This window comes from Asterias amurensis, chromosome 19 (assembly GCF_032118995.1).
Source record: "Asterias amurensis chromosome 19, ASM3211899v1".
Classification (NCBI taxonomy): domain Eukaryota; kingdom Metazoa; phylum Echinodermata; class Asteroidea; order Forcipulatida; family Asteriidae; genus Asterias; species Asterias amurensis.
The window spans coordinates 12506299-12525682 of NC_092666.1; the positions used below are offsets into that span (position 1 = coordinate 12506299).

Below are 19384 nucleotides of genomic sequence, written 5' to 3' on the forward strand. Positions count from 1 at the left end.
GTTATGTAAGAAGCCAAAATTAATTTTCTTTAATCCCCGATTCAAATTTCCATCTATTTTAATAAATCTATTTGGCCCAGCTATTTTGGGCATTATAAAAAAATACAGCCGATGGTCAACCCCAAATACACGTTCTTTAATCATTGTGTAAAGCTGTGTAGTCAGTTGCCGAGTGATAGTAAACAGTGCGTCACGTACGTTGTGCCTGGCCGTGTCCCCTAATTGATCTGGTACCCGTACTTTCCACACTATCGAAATACAACCGTCGGCAACCATGGAAGAAATATTTGCATAACATTAGAGCATTGTGCTTTTATTTCTCGAAGGAAGTAGTCAGTCTTCATTTGAAGACAAAATGGCGGACTTCTGTGACTGGAAGTGGAGGAAGCTGTTGCCGTTGTGCGTAACGGTCGTTTTGTTGGTGGTTTTTGTGCCCAATTCTAGTGCACTGTATATGGAAGGAACAATAGAGTCATTTGATGTGAGTTGACTTGATGTGTTTGTTGATACGATTTACGAGGAGCAATTACGGACTATTGGATGAAATGAAATGTTGTGAAGTTGAAATGAACTGACTGAGTTTGTACGGCATGTCACGAGTACGAATTTCACATTCCTGAGGGGAAAATAATGTGACTGCCAATTTCTCACTGAACGTCACCAAATAATAGTCAGTAAAAGTGTAACTGCACTGTACTGCAAGCTCGAGCATTTGACTTTTGAGAAGCAAACACTGTTTTAAACCTGAATGAAAAAGAATGGGGGAAGTCTGAAGACTGAATAGTGATACATTGTATATTTTTATATGTAAACAAAAATGTTACCAGTTGTTTTTACTTCATACTTGTTGCATTTTTGTGTTATATTACTAACTCTGTCATTATCTTTTTAACATTCCCAACGTTATAAATAACAAGCCAGTTTGTCTACAGATTAGACATGGGAAAATTGTCCATCCTACCAATTTCCTTATAATATCCAGTTTTTCATTTGTTATAAAACAAAATAAGGAAAAGTTTCCACAATGCGCCACCACTTTTCCACTCATTTTTACAAAAAAAAGGATATCTCATTGAGGTAAAAAAGTAAATGAGATACTAAATTATTTCATTTTGAATGAAAAAGTTCCTAAAATAATATTGAACTAACTCAAATAAGGTTCATTTTTGTATTAAAATAAAGATTTTAAAAAATGGTGGCAGGATACGACAAGTTTTCTGAGGCGGAGGCTATCCACACACTGGCATAGTCACAGGGAAACAGTTGAACGATAAACAAAATTTTTGAGGTCTTCTATTTGGAGTGGTGTCCTCGGTCAATGATATTTCGACTGAAGTTGCTCCAGGTCTTCCTGTCCCCAATACATGTGGATACATTACTTCTCCAGCTTTCACAAATCCAGTGTCCTTTTTCAGCAGATCGACATTTAAGTCAGATGGCCTCGACCTGAGGTCACTCTACATGTAATTAAATCTTGTTTTATTGTATGAATTGCATTATCTTTTAACTAAAAAACATCTAGACCAACCATGGAGGTAGAAATGGTCAATAGAGTCTAGACTAGTTGTAATTATCCTAACCCCCCATCCATATCCTCCAGACGGTTGCAGGCAAGAGCTGGTGGAAGGTTCTATTTAAACACCATGGCAGTTAATAAAACAGTTCAGTGCAAATTCAACAATTTTTGTGTACTAGGGAACTGATCTGCAAAATAAATTGCCTTAAAAAAAAGAAAAAAGAAAAGAAAAGGGTGTTGTATTCGACCACCATCTTTTTCACTTTAAAGGAACATGTTGCCTTGGATCGGTCGAGTTGGTCTATTTAAAAGCGTTTGAAACCGTTTGTTATGAAATGCATATTGGTTAGAAAGATGTTTTAAAAGCAGAATATAATGATCCACACAAGTATCACTCGAAACTGCACAGTTTTCCTTTTACGTCGCGAACTATCACGGTCGGCCATTTATGGGAGTCAAAATTTTGACTCCCATAAATGGCCGACCGTGTTAGTCGACAGGGTAAAAAGAAAATCGCACAATTTCGAGGCATATTTGTGTAGATTATTGTATTCTACTTTTACAATATCTTTCCAACCATATACATTTTACAACAAACGGTGACAGAACGATTTTCAAAGACCAACTCGACCGATCCAAGGCAACATGTTCCTTTAAAACAAAAACGAAAACAAGTAAAAGAGCAAAGGAAAACTGACTGCGGTCATTCCAGAGTAATTTGGGGGATGAACTAGGACAAAATTGACTGGAGTTGGATTTGAACCAATGACCTCTGGATTTTGATGTGCCATCGTTCTACCAACTTTTGTAAGCTTGGGGATAGATGTTCCATTGGTAGAGCACTAAAGGTCGATTAAAATTCCCCTGTACATGTAGTCACGTTTCTCTGTGTGGGGTCAAACAGAACAATTTGTGCCTCTCTGAGTCTGATGCATTGGAAGCTAGATTTTAACGTTTTTGCACAATCTGAAGATTGTGCACACTTAAAATTTTGTGCCCATCTGCAGCTTATAAATGTCAGATTGTGTGCAATCTTTAAACTGTGCATGCATCAGTGAGAGGCACAGTGCCCTGTTCCAGTCCCCCACCCCCCCCCCCCCCCCCACAGAGAAATCATGCATTTATGTCACAATGGACCCATTCCATGAATGTTTTTTACATTCATGCATGCGGTTAGACCCTATGTTGGCAGACGCCATAGAGAATGCACTAAGCAGATGCACAATAGAGCATTAATTAGGCTCCGCCCACGACGCACGATGTCAGCAAGAACACGTGAGCCTCTCCAATAGCCTTTCTGTCATTCTGCACAACTCTGCCGCGTGCGCCAAGCATACGCGCACCCATGTAAGACTTTATTTGTCGGACCTTCGTTGCGTTGTGATTGGTCAATACGCGATGGGGTGGAGCTTAATGGATCGTCTATTGCGTCTATAGGTGTCAAGCAGCCATTACAACAGTCAGTGAGTAAAGGAATTGGATTTTCAAAGTTGATTTCTGATGTGTTTTGTTTTCCCTGACAGAACTGGATGTTTTTGGCTCGCTTCTGTTTCCTGTCAGATATTGGGAGATTACGATTTGAGGTGGAGTATCCAAAGGTAAAAAAGAACGGACTTAAAGTATTAGCCTTTGAGAATACGGTCAAAACGTTAGGCCATTAGATATTTGTTGCATTTAGCCTACAGGTGCGACTAGTGTCAAAGTCGTGACTTACTGTACATATTTAGGCAGAAACGATTGAAGGATTGGATTGTTGTTGTGAATAGTCACGAGCAACTTACCAAGCAGTACATTGCGACTACTTTTTATCGGGTCCCCATAATTTTTGTAGTAGCTGTGGCGGCATGATTAACCGAGTAGTACGAACAGTAACCGCACCTCAACTAAACAATGATTCGCGACTACAACACACTAGACGCCCAGGCTTTAAATAAACTTTACTCTTGCAGGCCAAATACCTTACAAAGAAGATGGCTCAAGCAATTAACTTCACACCTACATGTAGGCCAAAAAAAAAAATTGTTGATTGTCCTTTTTTTTTTGCGGATGGGGGAGGGAGGAGGGTTTTTAAAAATATTTTTACAAAAAGTTTTGTTGACATGCCAAAAATTAATATGAAATCAAGAATAAAGAAATCATCACAATCACTATATAAAACAGTTAGGGTTTGTGTGTTTTTGATATTTTCAATAGTTTTGTCAAACAAATTTACATGTAACTCCTACATGTCCTAGATGACATGTTCTGTAAAATAATTTAAACAACTAAGCACAGTGTAGCCCAAGTAAATATTTGAAGAATTGTTCTTGCTTTGCCAACATCTGAACATGAATAAAAACCTTCTTTAAACATCTTTTCAAACCTGAACATTTTGAAAAAAATCTCAACCGAAAATCTTGGCAGCAAAAGTATAAAGAGATATCCAGACATGGGGGAAAAAAAACAGTCGGGCGGGGACGATCAACAATTTTATTTTATGTAACCTTATAGTTGTTGCCTTGGTGCCCCATTACATTTCCCAGTAGGCCGATAAATTTCCCCCCCCCCCAAATTATCACTTCCCCTTACCAAGGATTACACGCCTACTTCCTACATGCAGAGCTGCTTAATAATGTATAGTCGGATACAAATGTCACATCTCCTAAAACCTGGGTGTGATGCCTGGCTATATGGCAGTAAATTTGTCTTTGTTCAACCAAAACTAATTAATGAATATTTTTATTTGAAGCACAATAATTGGTTTTGGTGTAGGGCCTCTTTGCTAAAAGATGTTCTATTTTACAATTTGTAGGCATGCTGTTATTCTTAATTCAGTCTTATTTCTTATGTTCTTTGCCCTTGAAAAACTCTGAAAATTGTGTATAACAAAAGCCTGAAATGTCTTAAATATGTCCTTGTAGGTAGGTCAGCTCAGCCTTGATGCTCAAAAACTCCAAATGTCATGCCAGTAAATAAAAACGCTTTTATGTACGTACATAAAACAACCATTTTAACGTGGGTTGGGTGTATACTGAATTGGATGTTTGCATACGGTACATAGTAGCTGAATTTTCATTATTGAACAGGTAGTTGATGTCAGGGATATGAGCTGTACACTCATATCACTCTTCTTCCCTATTTGACATTCATACCCCTTGTGTACACTCATCATGCTCATACTAATGTGTTCGGAGGATTCATTAAAAATCTGAGACAATAGGGCTGTGTTGATTTATAAGAAATCAATAGGGCATAGACATGATAGATGCAGTACTTTAAATTGCTTTTTAGTTTCCAGCATTATACAATGCAAAGTACTGTGGTACATAGTGTGCACTAATTACTGTATTGAAATTAATGCTAGCTGCGAGGCCCGCAGTGATTTTAGCATCGGGCTGGTAAAGTCATCATGACTAGACAAGTCTAGTAGTCTTATGAATTTCATTTTAATTTAATACCTGACTCTGTATTTATCTTGAACAGAAACAAATAATAATTTTGTTTATAAATGTTGAACACCCCTGAACAAAAATATTAACAAAATAGGAAGACTGCCAACATACATCATGTACATGGTACATGTAGCTCAGTTGGTAATGTAGAACGCTGGCATGTTTATCCGGAGGTTGTTGGTTCTATGCCCCACTCTTTGTTTGTTCAACCCCAAATCAATGCTTTTCAATTCTATTGAATAATTAAAAAAAGTTCAATGCCAGAAAAGTACCAACAAGAGGTACATGTACGTGTAAATGTTCTCTTTGAAGGGACACTTTGCCTCTGAGGTCTATGAAAAGTGTTTGAAAACATTTTGTTACAAAAATACACCCCGATTAGAAAGATGTTTTAAAAGTAGAAAATAATATGATCCACACAAACATGCCGCGTTGTTTTCCTTATGCATCAGAAATTATTGACTCCACAAAATGGTCGAACTTGTTAGTTCGCAAAATAAAAGGAAAGATTTAAACTTTACACATTTTTGTAAAACCCCCTCCCCCCGCCCCCCCAAAAAAGAATAAATAAAATAAAATAAAATTACTTAAAAAATCATCATGCCAGCCCTACGTGCCTTATTTTGAAATGGCAGCAAAATTCCCTCTCTGTTTGCCTTAGACATTAGAGAGAGTCGCTCCTTAGTTAGGCCTAGACGCTAGAGTTGATTGCTTGTACAAAAGATCATGACGTTACCATGGTGACGTTCGAGTTGCATGACCATTAACAAAGGGATGTCAGTTTACAATGTACATGTTACGTACTATGTAGGCACAATAAAGTATGTAGTAAGGCAACATTGATTTCAGCTACATTGTACATGTAGTAAAGATAATGGTTGTGTAGAAAGCTTCCCATAGAATATTACCTGCTGAGATGCTGCACGAGTTTTTGAGAAATGATTAAAAGTTTTATTTTCAACAAGTTGGCCTTTATTATATTACATGTTCATCATGCATCACAGTGAGTAGGGATTCATATCACGGCCAAAAACTAAATGCTATCGAAACCCTTCAACCAATAAATATAAACCAATAATATAACGTATTTTTTCTTTTCCTTAATTGATTTCTTTGCAGTCATTTGCTACACAGAATCTCATTCTCTATTACGATGAGGAGGATCAGTGGCCGGCTGTTTATCCGACTGATGAAGTAGCTTTAAAGGTACATACAAATCCATCCTTTTGGGGCAAGTTTTAAAATTTTGCTCTTAACACGGTTCGTAATACGGTATGAAGTATTACAGCCAAGCAATGCAATGCATGTGTATTGTAATGCTTAGGGCTGACTGACTCAGGGCTGACTGAGGTGCATGACGTCATGTCAACCAACTTTCTTAATGGGCATCATTTTGTTTGTAATTCAGTGGGACATTTTCACATGGTTTGACTGGTACATTGTATTTTCATTCTTAATCCAGTGATTTTGTGAGCAGTTAGTATATTTTTTGTTCGAAGACAGGTACTTTTGTATGACTGTGACGTCACGTCGACAAATTTTTTGCATGACATCACGTTGACAAACTTCCTCATTTTGTTCGTAATTTAGTAGAACATTTTCACATTATTCATTCTTTCATTCATTCAATATTGGTTTAATTACAGGAAAACATACAGAGATGAAAAATTAGAAAGAATCACACTATTACAAATTTAAGAAATAATTGGTTTAGGGAGACAAATATTTACAATTTATAAAACAAATTGTTTTGAAAGTTGCAAAATAGTAACCTGAAAAAAAATATATTGCAGGCAACTTCAGTGAATTTTCAAGGCCATCACAATTTCAAAAAGCGCTTAAAAAGCTGCATTCTATCGCAATTCAATTGTTAAAAAGACACACACGTTCATCCTTAAATCAGAACTTCGTAAGCAGACGAGTACTTTTGTATCGCTGAGGGCTTGTAAAAACTTTCCAGAGTTCATTTTATTAACTATAAAACCTTTGCTATTTCTGCTTAGACCTGTAAGCAGAAAGAATCCGTTCTGAAGCCAGAGAATCACCAAGTCATCAATTTGACCACAGAGTACGTCTGGGCAGGCTGTATTCTGACCAAGCTAGAAGAAGATGACGAGATCTCAAACTTGTTCGGAGACACAGAGAAGCTTGACTGCAGAGCTGGGCGGAGCTTCCGATCGGTTAGGGAGAGATGGTGGTATGTGGCGCTGGATAACTGCAATACCACAAGGGTAAGGTTCAAAGGCAGGGCTTTTTTCTAGTTAGCTTTTTTGAGTTCACTTGCAAAGCATTGATGTACTTCAGCTAAAAGGCACTGGACACTATTGGTAATTACTCAAAATATGTATTAGCATGAAACTGACTTGGTAACGTGCAACAGAGATCTGTTGATACATGTACATGTAGTAAAAAACATTGTGAGAACAGCCCCCTCTTAAGTTATGCAGTTTTTGAGAAAGAGGTAATTTCTCACTCAATTATTTGAATCTAGTAAAAGACTTCAGGCCTGAAGCCTATTATTAGGCATCTGAAAGCACTCAAATTTGTGCGACAATTGTGTTTGTATTTGTTTTATTCTCTTACAACTTTAATGACCAATTGAGTCCAAATTTTCATAGGTTTATATTTCTTTGCATGTTGAGATACACAAAGTGAGAATACTGGTCTGTTGCAATTACCCAAGGTGTCCAGTGTCTTTAAAGTCACTGACCAAACTAAATCAAAAAATTGGGAAAAAAACCTAGAATTTTTTTGCATTGCAAAACTGAATAAAACGCTCCTTGAGCGATAAACTCCAAACGCGAAATAAGACTATTTATTTCTCATCAAGTATGACACTTCAGACATAAATATTTCAAGGGGTGTTTTCAACTATCATCATCATTAGACCGTGTAAGTTTGATGTAAATCTGTGATCTTCACGATTTTTGTTTCTTACAATTCTGTAACATTCCTTTAAATTTTAATAATTTAAGATTTTTCTTGAACGTCTTGCAGGGTTTGTATCTGAAATACAAATTAACCTTCACGAATGGAGAGGGTTTCTGGGACACACATTTCTCGGCAGATCAGTTTGGTAAGTTTTACTTTGACATCTAATGTCTAATAATAACCATTAATAACAACTGGATTTACATAGCGCCAAATTGTCAAAGGATCCAAGGCACTTAAGTAAAAAAGAAAGACCGAAGTGAAGAACAAGTGAGTCTTGAGACCCTTTCTGAAGTACAGAACAGTCTGACTGTTTTTAATGGGGACAGGAAGACCGTTCCGTAGGCGAGAGGCAGCAGTAGATAAAGTTCTCTCACCGACTAGTTTGCGTGACTTGTTCACCACAAGGGAAAATGGCAGTTACTGTGATCTTTTCTTTATGGAACATAACTCTTTCAGTGCCAAGGTACATATTATTTTATGTCTTTATCGGCAAGGATGAAGACAGGGGTCCAGTCTTACTTCATGTGCACTCTTTACAGTTTGATTTTGTGACTTTAAAGGTGGTGTGTTATGTCTTTCTTGTTGCAGGAATCCTTGAAACTGATATCACATTTCTGATTTTGTTCGGCTTACTCTTCATGGCATCCTTGTACGTTGCAAGTGAGTATACCATATTAAAGATCTTACTAAGGGAGTGTCTCAAACTATAAGAATGGAAGGATCATTCTCATTTAAGCCGATTGCTTGTTAGATTTGAATATTGTTGGCTACAGTGACTTGCTTAGTCACAAGTTTCCGCTTTCATTTGAATTTCTCAGACTATACAGACAGTTACAATGTCAAATGGTGTGAGGCAAGCTTTTGTATAGCAACCTCCATATGAGCAAACCCTGGTACCATAGATCTTTATCACGGTGTGGCCATCTTGATTTTACTCCATTCCAACTCATTGTAACCAAACTGAGGCAGGAGGAAATAATATTCTGGTGCCATGTTTGCGTGATGACTGTTAACATTCGTTACTGTTATGGACTTACGGGAACATGACCAAGATGCTGACAGCGTGATAAAGGTCTATTGTGCCATACACATTCATTTAGAATTGTGTACCTGTGTTCACTGTCTCTTACGGAACTTTGCAAAAGCTTGCCCCTGATCATGTGACATAGCAACTGTCTCTATAGTCTGATGAACTCAAATTTAAGTGTGACTTGTGATCAAGCACGTCAGTATACCAGACAGTATTCAATTCTAACACACAAATGGCTTATTGGATTGGTAATCTAGCGTGTAAAGATAGACCATTCCATTTTGTGGCAGTGTCATGGCCGAGCGATTAACATGGTTAAGAGCATCGGATTCAAGCTCTGGTGTTTGATCAGCAGGGTGTGGGTTCGGATCCCGGTCGTGACACTTGCTACATATATTGGTGAGGTAGTGCTATCTGCTCTACAGGCCAGGCTTCGAATTGATGAAACCCAAGCCTACATTCGTATGGACCATAAAAGGGGTAACCCTGTTTCAGTCCTAGGAGTAGGTGGCAATGGTCTCTGGAAAAAACAATTGTAGCAACTTCACTTGCATAAAAAAAAAGAAAAAAAAGAAAAAAAAAAAAAAAAAGTAATTCACCTTGTATCCTTGTAACATATCAGGTGCAGAATTTATCGCAGATTTTTAAGTGTAGCTATGTATGTATGGATGATGCGAAGGACATCAGACACGAAGGAAGTGTTTTTATTAAAAGTGAGGTCACAGGCTTTAGTCATGATCCCCCAAACAAGGTCAAACTAAATTATAAGTATTAATACATGTAGATTAGCCACAAATGCATTGCTACTGGTCAGGCACTGGACACCTTTGTAATTGTCAAAGACCGGTATTCTAACTTGGTGTATCCCAAAATTTGCATAAAATAACAAATCTGTGAAAATTTGGACCCAGGGCGGTCATCAAATTTACAAGAGAATAATGAAAGAAAAAAACACCCTTGTTGCACAAATTTCTGGCTTATTTAATCCTTCTCAGATACTTTTTACCAATTGCTTCTGTCTCGAACAAGGATATTGGCAAAATAGGGAAATCACAAAAATAGGGCAAGATACATGTAGCTTTAGTTGGTAGAGCACCCACACGTTAATCCAGAGGTCAGAGGTTAAAATCCTGCTCCCATCACTTTATATTTGTTCAACCCATATCAAGACAATAATGTTCATTTGAAAACTCAACCATATTAGCTATGTCTAGATATATACATGTAGTGATAACTATGTATAAATAATGTTCTCTGTTGGGGTCAATATTGATTGGGTTTTTGTGTTTTGATTCTCTAGATGTTCTACACAATCGTCAGTTACTTCATACCACCTACAAGATGTTCATTCTTGTCACCTTCTGCTATGGTAAGATATTTGACGGACACAGTAATGCATAAAATTCTTACGCAACACGCAGCAGCGATCTTATAAACTGACATTCAAGTTTCTGTGGTGTTTTCTCCCAACATGTACAGAAAAAAACTTGTTTCTCTTAATCACACTTACAGTTGTACTTCCATTCTGTTGTTTTTCAGTGATCGCTATGGTGCATCTTTTAAGTAGACTGTGCAAACGATAGAAAAAAAACTTGTTTATCGTAATCAGAACTACAGTAATATTTCCATTTTTATTTTTATGCTTCAGTGATCGGTAAGATGTGTATTACTCTTCACTACGTGGACTTTGCAATTGATAAAGAAGAAAAAAAAACTTGTTTGTTGTAATCATAACTACAGAAGTTTTTCCATACTGTTTTTTGTTCTTCATCATCTTCTAGCTAGAGAAAAAACTTGTTTATTGTAATCATAATGACAGTAATAATATTTCCATACTGTTTTTTTTCTTCAGTGGTCACTATGATGTTATTCATCAACTTCTAGATAAAGGGGAAAAAAAACTTGTTTATTGCATTATACTGTTATAATTACAGTTATATTTCCATACTGTTTATTTCTTCTTCAGTGATCGCCATGATGTTCTTCATCACTTTCTATGTGGACTATGCAATCGATGGAGAAAAAAACTTGTTTATCATGTTTGTTGTAATAATAAATACAGTATTATTAACATACTGTTTGGTTTTCTTTTTCTTCAGTGGTCGCTATGATGTTTTTCATCATCTTCTACGTGGACTATGCAAACGATGGAACACCCCTTACAAATGTTAAAATGACCGCCCTGGCCTTCCAGGCATTTGGAGATGGTGTGTTTCTACTCATGTTGATACTCATGGGCAAGGGTTATACCATTACAAGGTAGGTAATAGCAAAATGAATCGTAGAGGTGAAACCCCGTGCAGGTAACATTACCCAGAGTTTTTATATAGTGCTTTTCACACCAGAGGGGCATTTTAAAGCACTTCCACATTATTACCCCTGCAGCAGATTTCACAAAACGCTAGGGTTAATCCTATCTCGAGTTAGGACGAGTAACCCGTCCCAACTTAGGATGGGTTCAATGCATCCTAACGTCTATGACTACAGAACTTAACCCTAAGTCCTAAGACTAATCCTAAGTTAGGAAGAGTTTTCACTGGGCTTTAAATCATTCCTTAAACATGTTAAACCATCTTAGCTCCCTGGGGAGTATACAGCCTGTGCAACAAATATTCGCTACTTGGCTACATCAATCACAAAACCATCTCTGCCCTCACAGGTACCCATTTAACCCTGGGTGGAGAAAAGCATGTAGTTAAGTGTCTTGGTCAGAGACACAGTCAGTGTCACGACCGGGACTCGAACCCACACTCTGCCGAACAGAATCACAAGACCTTGAGTTCGGTGCTCTTATCCGCACGGCCACAACATCTTAAAATACAGTGTAGACGTCAATATTTGGTTAAATTTTAGGGGTTACTTGATGTGAATGAGATCAATGTTCTTGCAATTCTCCACTTTCCATTAAAAAAACAAAAGGAAAATATTTAATACAAATTGCAGTGGTTCTAAACATAGTTACACAACTGGTTTTTTTTCTTACTTTGCAAGTGTGACAGTTTTTGTGTAGAAAAACATGCCCCCCATTTTTTTTTTGGGGGGGGGGGTAACTAACTTTCATTTCTTCCTTTAACTAGTTCTAATGAGTGCCACACAAGTATGAAATCCCAAGTCACCATCGCTCATTAACAAATCCACAAACATTTGACTTGGCTGATTGTTGACAAGTGTCAAAACACTCAACAAAGAGCTTCATCAATTTTTTTACGAGTGTAGAATTTTTGAGCAGACACATTCTCTCAGCTTCAAATTTTCCTGATTATTTTGTTTGACTCATTCCTGGTTTGTTTCCACCTCTAGAGGGCGCATCAGTCATTCGGGCAGCGTCAAGATAGCAGTTCTCATGTGTATCTATACAATGCTGTATGCAGCACTCTTCATTTACCAACTTGCGGTAAGTACCGTATGTTTTTTCGTTCATGTTGTTGCTGCAAATTTTGTTCTGTTATAATAATAATAATAATAATATTGAAGTCTTATATAGCGCACGTAACTACCAAACAAGGTACTCAAGGCGCTGAGTATATACATACTTTCAGAAAGATAGGTTAATTTTAAAATACTGCCCTCAAGTGTTTGTAACAATTTTAAATACTGCCCTCAAGTGTTTGTAACCATTTTAAACACTGCCCTCAGGTGTTTGATCCTGGTGAGGTTCTCTACCTGTACGAGAGCCCAGCTGGTGTTGGTCTGATTGCAACCATGGTGTCTGCTGGTTCTGGTTCATCTTCGCCATCTTCTTATTTATCATGCCTTTCTGTGTAACAATTTTAAATTCTGCCCTCAAGTATTTGTAACAATTTTAAATACTGCCCTCAAGTGTTTGTTACCATTTTAAATACTGCCCTCAGGTGTTTGATCCTGGTGAGTTTCTGTACCTGTACGAGAGCCCAGCTGGTTTTGGTCTGATTGGCATCCGTGGTATCTGCTGGTTATGGTTCATCTACACCATCTTCTTATTTATCATGCTTTAGCTGTGTAACAATTTTAAATACTGGTCTCAAGTGTTTGTAACAAATTTAAATACTTCCCTCAGGTGTTTGATCCTGGTGAGGTTCTGTACCTGTACGAGAGCCCAGCTGGTTTTGGTCTGATTGGCATCCGTGGTGTCTGCTGGTTATGGTTCATCTACGCCATCTTCTTATTTATCATGCTTTAGCTGTGTAACAATTTTAAATACTGGTCTCAAGTGATTGTAATAATTTTCAATACTGCCCTCAGGTGTTTGATCCTGGTGAGGTTCTGTACCTGTACGAGAGCCCAGCTGGTTTTGGTCTGATTGGCATCCGTGGTGTCTGCTGGTTATGGTTCATCTACGCCATCTTCTTATTTATCATGCTTTGCTGTGTAACAATTTTAAAAACTGCCCTCAAGTGATTGTAACAATTTTAAATACTGCCCTCAGGTGTTTGATCCTGGTGAGGTTCTGTACCTGTACGAGAGCCCAGCTGGTTTTGGTCTGATTGGCATCCGTGGTGTCTGCTGGTTATGGTTCATCTACGCCATCTTCTTCACATTGAAACACTACCCAGAGAAAGGATTATTCTACGTCCCCTTCTTTTTCTTCTACACACTATGGTAAGTGCATAGCCTTAAAGCCATTGGACACTTTCGGTAAACAGTATTGTCCAAGTCCCACACTTCGTGTATCACAACTTATAAGCCATTGGACACTTTCGGTAAACAGTATTGTCTAAGTCCCACACTTCGTGTATCACAACTTATATATAAAACAACAAACCTGTGAAAGTTTAGGCTCAATCGGTCATCGGAGTCGGGAGAAAATAACGGGAAAACCCACTCTTGTTTCCGCACATTTCGCCGTGTCATGACATGTGTTTAAAATAAATCCGTAATTCTCGCTAACGAGAATTTATATTGTTTTACTGTTTTCTCAAAAAGTAAAGCATTTCATGGAATAATATTTCAAGAGAAGTCTTTCACCATTACCTTCTGTAAACCATGTAAATATTATTTGTAAATCTGTGAACTTTTATTTTTTTTCTGTACCGAAAGGGTCCAATGGCTTTAAAGGCAGTGGACCCTATTGGTAATTACTCAAAATAATTATGATCATCAAACCTTTCTTGATTATGAGTATTGGGTAGAGGGTTGATAGTATAAAACATGGTGAGAAACAGCTCCCTCTGAAGCAATGTAGTTTTTCAGAAAGAAGTAATTTTCCACGATTTTGATTTTGAGACCTCAGAATAAAATGTTGATGTCCCAAAATCAAGCATCTGAAAGCACACAACTTCGTGTGACAAGGGTAATTTTTTTTTCATTATTATCTCGCAACTTCGAAGACCAATTGAGCTTACATTTCCACAGTTTTTTTTTTTTAATGCATATATTGAGATATACCAAGTGAGAAGACTAGTCTTTGACAATTACCAATAGTGTCCAGTAAGCAGAACACGTCTACACTCGTAGCAAAGCAAAGACAAGGGCGCCTGCAGGATTTTTAGTGTTACTGGCCTTCGACATTTACCCAAGGTGTCCAATGCCTTTAAATATCTTCAGAGTTTAGAAGTTGTTTTCTTCTCTGTTTCTAGGTTCTTGTCAACACCAATTATGATTCTAATTGCGACGTTTGTGTTCCCGAAATGGTGGAGAGAAAAAGTGATGAATGTTATAGAGTTAGTTATAGCGTTTACTGCGCAGTTGGCTTTCTTGGTAAGTAATCCTTATTCTCAGGTTTATTATTTCTTAGTAAAAGGTTGTGGGCTCAAATCCAACCCGAATAATATGCCTGTTATTCTTTTTCACAGAAATGTTAAGAATTTTTTAAAGATGACATTGATTTGTTTTACAGATTTATTGATTGATTTATTTTGTAACATATTGCAAATATTGATTGATTGATTGACTTTGTTTCAAGTATTTTTTTTAAGATGAAATTGATTTGTTTTACAGATTTATTGACTGATTTATTATGTGATTGACTGATTTTGTTTTCATTGATTATTTAATTGTGTAAATTATCACCAAGAGATTTAATAACTGATTGACTATTGATTGATCACAGATACTTCGAACCATACATATTTGTAGGAATTGGTTCTTTGAGCAATGGTTGGTTGGTAGATTGTTTTTATTGAATATTTTCTGAACTTTTAGTACTACAAATCATCACTGATTTAAATATTGATTGATTGATTGATTGATTGATTGTATTGAGATATATTTTGTATGTATGTCTTGTTTCCAGTTTCTCCTTTTTTTTTTTTTTCATTTCCTCTATTATATTTTTTTTATTTTTTTTTTTATTACAATGTATTTTCTCTGTCTATTATATTGCTCAGATATTTTTATAAATGAATAATAAATAACTGATTAAATTGACTAGGAGCAGTAGATATTGATTGGTTGCTTATATTTTATACATTAATTATAGTGTCCATTACTGTATCTATGTATTGATTAAGGGTTCAATTCAATTAAAAAATACTTTATTTATTCTAGAATAGGGCAATAATAAAAACAATTGGGCAGCTCCATAATAAAAACAGATTTCAGAATACTAAGTAGGACATCACAATATAAAGAAGAAGGCCCATACAAAAATAATATTAAAAAAAAATTATATAGCACATTTACCAATAACCGTATCACTGCGCCCTGGTCAAAGGGCCGATAACATCCCTTTAATGTTTCTCAGCTCCCTTGGGAGTATACAGCCCTGAGCTGCCTGTAAGGCACTTGTGGCTTTTCATACACAATATCAAAATGGATATTATACATTATTTATATACAAAACATCAACCAAAATTGTTCTACAAGTTCTATAGGCCTAAACTAAATAATAAATAATATTAGATAAAAATGTCTCTAATTGTAATCTTTAAATCAATTCCATTCACAGATAATGACAAGGCCATCAGCAGCCAATCGTAACTTTCCTTATCATGTCCGAACGTCCCAAATTGGTATAATAGCCGAGCCGTCCGGCGCCATGTCCAACAACATTGACGGCTTCACTCACAGTGACTACGGCAATGCTGCCTTCACGGATAATGGGATGCCAAACTTTACCGAGATGTTTGCGGTTACGACATCCAACAGAGAGTCGTCAAAAGCGTTTTCGCCTTATGCTGTCAATGGGGTGAGTTAAAAAGTCAAGCGTGTTTGTGACAACGAAAGGATTAATGATGATTACATTTTTTATTCTGCCACAGGTACATTAATACCTCAGACAGTTTCGCTATTCCTATTGGTGTAGAGCGCGTCACGCGGGGGTGTTTAAACCGTTGATAATGACCAGTGTTTATAACCGATTGTGAGCGGAGACTCCACGCTAGTCTTAATGCAAGACGTTTCTTGTTACGGGTGATGCAGGCGCTGTCGGTGAGTTGGCCGCGCTGTGTGTGAAAGGAAAACCAGCGAATATGCACCAAGACTATACGCGCATGTGCATGGACGGAACTGGAAAACACACGCGTACGGACATCGTACATTTACATGTAACAACATGTATACTGAACGTACCATGGAGGTGGAAACTAACAGAATTCAAGCACTCAGAAACGGATAAGTTTTTACAGAGTTTCTTACTTTATTACGCCTTTTAACCAAAAAGGTATTTATGAATGGGAATCAAAGTGTGTTGAATCGGTTTTCAACTAGTGGTTTAAACCCGCCGAGGCCTGGTTCTTGATAATTTACCATGTTTACCTCAACTTCGTCTTGGTAAATTATCAAGAACCAGGCCTCGTTGGGATTAAACCACCAGTTGAAAACCTCTTCACCACACAGTGAATCCCTTACTCACAGTAATAGATGCTAACACATAAAGGGGAGGATTCACACTGCCTCTAGCCACTAGCCACTAGTCTTGCACGCGAATGTATACGCGTACGCACAGCAACAGACAGCATGTGAGAAAACTATCAAAACAGGAGTTTTTTTAACGTCGGGAGCTGCATTATTTCACAAAAAATGACGGATTTGTGATGAATATATGAGGACCAAAACCCACCGCAGAAAAATATATGCCGCCATGGAATGTGAATCTGTTGAAATTAGTGGCTTGTTGCAGGTAAGATTTGGGTTATGAAGCTTTGAAATCTTTCCGCCCCAGAAACGGGCCTTAATACAGTAGTCAGGACTCTGTATCTGTGTACAGAGGAAGAGTCCTATATAGGGCTAGCCACTGGGCTAGCTTGGTGGTCTAGTCAGTTAAGGCATCCCTATCTCCTTTTCTAACACCCGAAAATCGTTTGTTATTATTGCGCTTGGTATTTTTCTGTGTCTTCTTCCCATCAAACCTTCCTGGTAAGAATTTGTAAAAAATATATCTCATTATTTTGTTATTATCTCAGAAAGACTAAAAACTTACCATGGATGATGACATCATCGAGGACAACATAAAATCCAAAACACCTTGTGTTTGTTAACTTCAAACACTTATTGTCTAGTATTTAAACTGTTTTGTTTGCTAAAGTGGTGTTGATGATGCTTTTTTCAGTTTTTTTTCCTTTGTACCATTTCATGGTGCTATGTTAAGGAATAGGCCTCATCAAAATGTAACTCCACATAACCTTGTAAGAAACAAATGACAGGACAATAGGGACCTCCCAATGATACCGGATGGGACGTTAAGTCATTGGTCCCATGTGTCATGTTTTTATGCATGTAAAAGAACCTAGTACACTTGTTGAAATAAGAAGGGGTTCGCCCCTGTGTTCCTGGTCTGATCGGCAGCAAATTGCGCCGCAGCACCTTGTAAAACATTGGTGCTATCAGAATTAGGTCTCATAATTCAAACGTAGTCCCACATCTTGCAGGAAATACTGTATGTCACAGCGCCAGGGGTGTCGCTGGGTGACGGACATGTTCGCTATATAAGAAGCCACAATTATTATTATATAATAGTATAAGAATGGTTCATTATTATTGGTACACGTAGATTGTGTTTTTATAACCGGTAACTGTACATTTATTAACCCCCAGAATAAACCTACTACAGGAAACTCACCTGTACTGGACCCAGTTTACCCCCCATCGTTACCCCCCGGTCTAGGGGGCTACCCCCCTCCCTTGGTACCACCCCAAACATTAAGTTATCCCCCGTATCAGAACGACGGGCTAGAAAAAGGAGCTACAGTTGGGACGGTAAGACAGACGGGTCTACTACTGTGCATGATGGCTTTTCAGTAGTTGCTTGCATGAGAGCTGGCTGTACGTGTTCATGTAGTCGCTTTTATAGTAATCTTTGGTTTGGCTTTCAGTTGTGATGAAAAATTAAGTTTTTTTTCAACAGAGTCCAGCATTCTCCTGCAGACGATCAGAGCATACTGATCGGAACGTTCAGTCGTTAACCAACAGTTCTTCTCAGAATCAACACTATTTTAAATAAGATATTTACATGGTGCTCCCACAAACTTCTCTTAACATTGTTGATAGTAATCCCACTGGCACTGCAAATGCGAGACAGATATTAAACTATAGTTTCCACTGTCATCTATACGGGCAACTTGGGTTTGGCTTTGAGCTGCCTTGAGCTGCGTCAGGCATTTCTTAACTTTTCTCATAGCCAGGTTGTTCACCCACCATGCACGGAATATGATAAAACTCAAGCGTGCAACATGCGGTTTCAACTAGAACTAGAGGGCGCATTGGCCTACACATACGCGCCCTGATATGCGCACAGGCGGCCATTTTGTAAGTTGACAAAGCAGGCATCGCAAAACATGTGTTTGTGCGGCCATTTTGTAAGTTGACAAAACAGCATCGCATCAGCGTTCAATAAAAACAAATTCCAACGTGTACTTCATATTCAACGCGCGTGCAGAAGGGCGCGCGTGTCTCCTTGCGGTCCCATCGGGTTTGTGCAAGAAGCATCACCAGTGCGCCCTCTAGTTCTTATATATAACTCTATGGGTTTTGCAGTCATATTGCCAAACTAACCTGGATTTTCCAAAGGCAAATAAGAAGGCTGGAGACCATCACTGCTCCTACACTCTGGAACTCGATAGATGAATAGCACATGACGTCAATGACCACCATCTTTGATGTAAAACAATGTAAAGTGCACGTGTGTAAGCGCTGGGCTTGACTCTCTGCCATGCCAGCCTTTCACACATTTCATCAAAGATGGCGGCCATTGTTACCTCATTCATTGGCTAATGCGACTTCAACTTCCTAGTTCCAATTTAATTATCTTAAAACTCACTGGTTTGTTCCATACATTTCCTTTGTGGTTGTCATTTGTTTTGCTGTAGCGCTTTGTAACTGCTGGAAAAGGTATTTTACTAAATACTTCATGAAGTTTGGCACAGTTTGCCAGTAAAAAGATGGCTGAAGTGACGTCAAATGGGAACTAGTTATACAGTAAATACAGGTTAAAGGCAACACCAGCACCGTCGTAATTCTCACCCATCATGTTACCGTTCAGTAGACCAAACTTGTCCCAAGGTGTTCTTAGAACAGTCAGTCCTGGGTTTACACGGAGTCCCTTCAAAAGATTGCCAC

General features: G+C 37.8%; 1 protein-coding gene across 1 annotated transcript in view; it reads left to right on the top strand.

Annotated features, from left to right (window-relative positions):
- Nucleotides 1-288: 288 nt before the first annotated feature.
- LOC139951257 (transmembrane protein 145-like) overlaps nucleotides 289-19384 on the top strand; it is a 29657-nt gene continuing 10561 nt past the window's right edge. Inside the window, exons 1-13 of the mRNA XM_071950047.1 lie at nucleotides 289-481; nucleotides 3040-3114; nucleotides 6067-6153; nucleotides 6951-7178; nucleotides 7945-8023; nucleotides 8470-8541; nucleotides 10212-10280; nucleotides 11011-11170; nucleotides 12212-12305; nucleotides 13317-13489; nucleotides 14467-14587; nucleotides 15777-16016; nucleotides 17864-18025. Of these exons, the coding sequence (XP_071806148.1) occupies nucleotides 356-481; nucleotides 3040-3114; nucleotides 6067-6153; nucleotides 6951-7178; nucleotides 7945-8023; nucleotides 8470-8541; nucleotides 10212-10280; nucleotides 11011-11170; nucleotides 12212-12305; nucleotides 13317-13489; nucleotides 14467-14587; nucleotides 15777-16016; nucleotides 17864-18025 (1686 nt within the window). The 5' untranslated portion in view covers nucleotides 289-355. The remainder of the gene's footprint in view (nucleotides 482-3039; nucleotides 3115-6066; nucleotides 6154-6950; nucleotides 7179-7944; nucleotides 8024-8469; nucleotides 8542-10211; nucleotides 10281-11010; nucleotides 11171-12211; nucleotides 12306-13316; nucleotides 13490-14466; nucleotides 14588-15776; nucleotides 16017-17863; nucleotides 18026-19384) is intronic.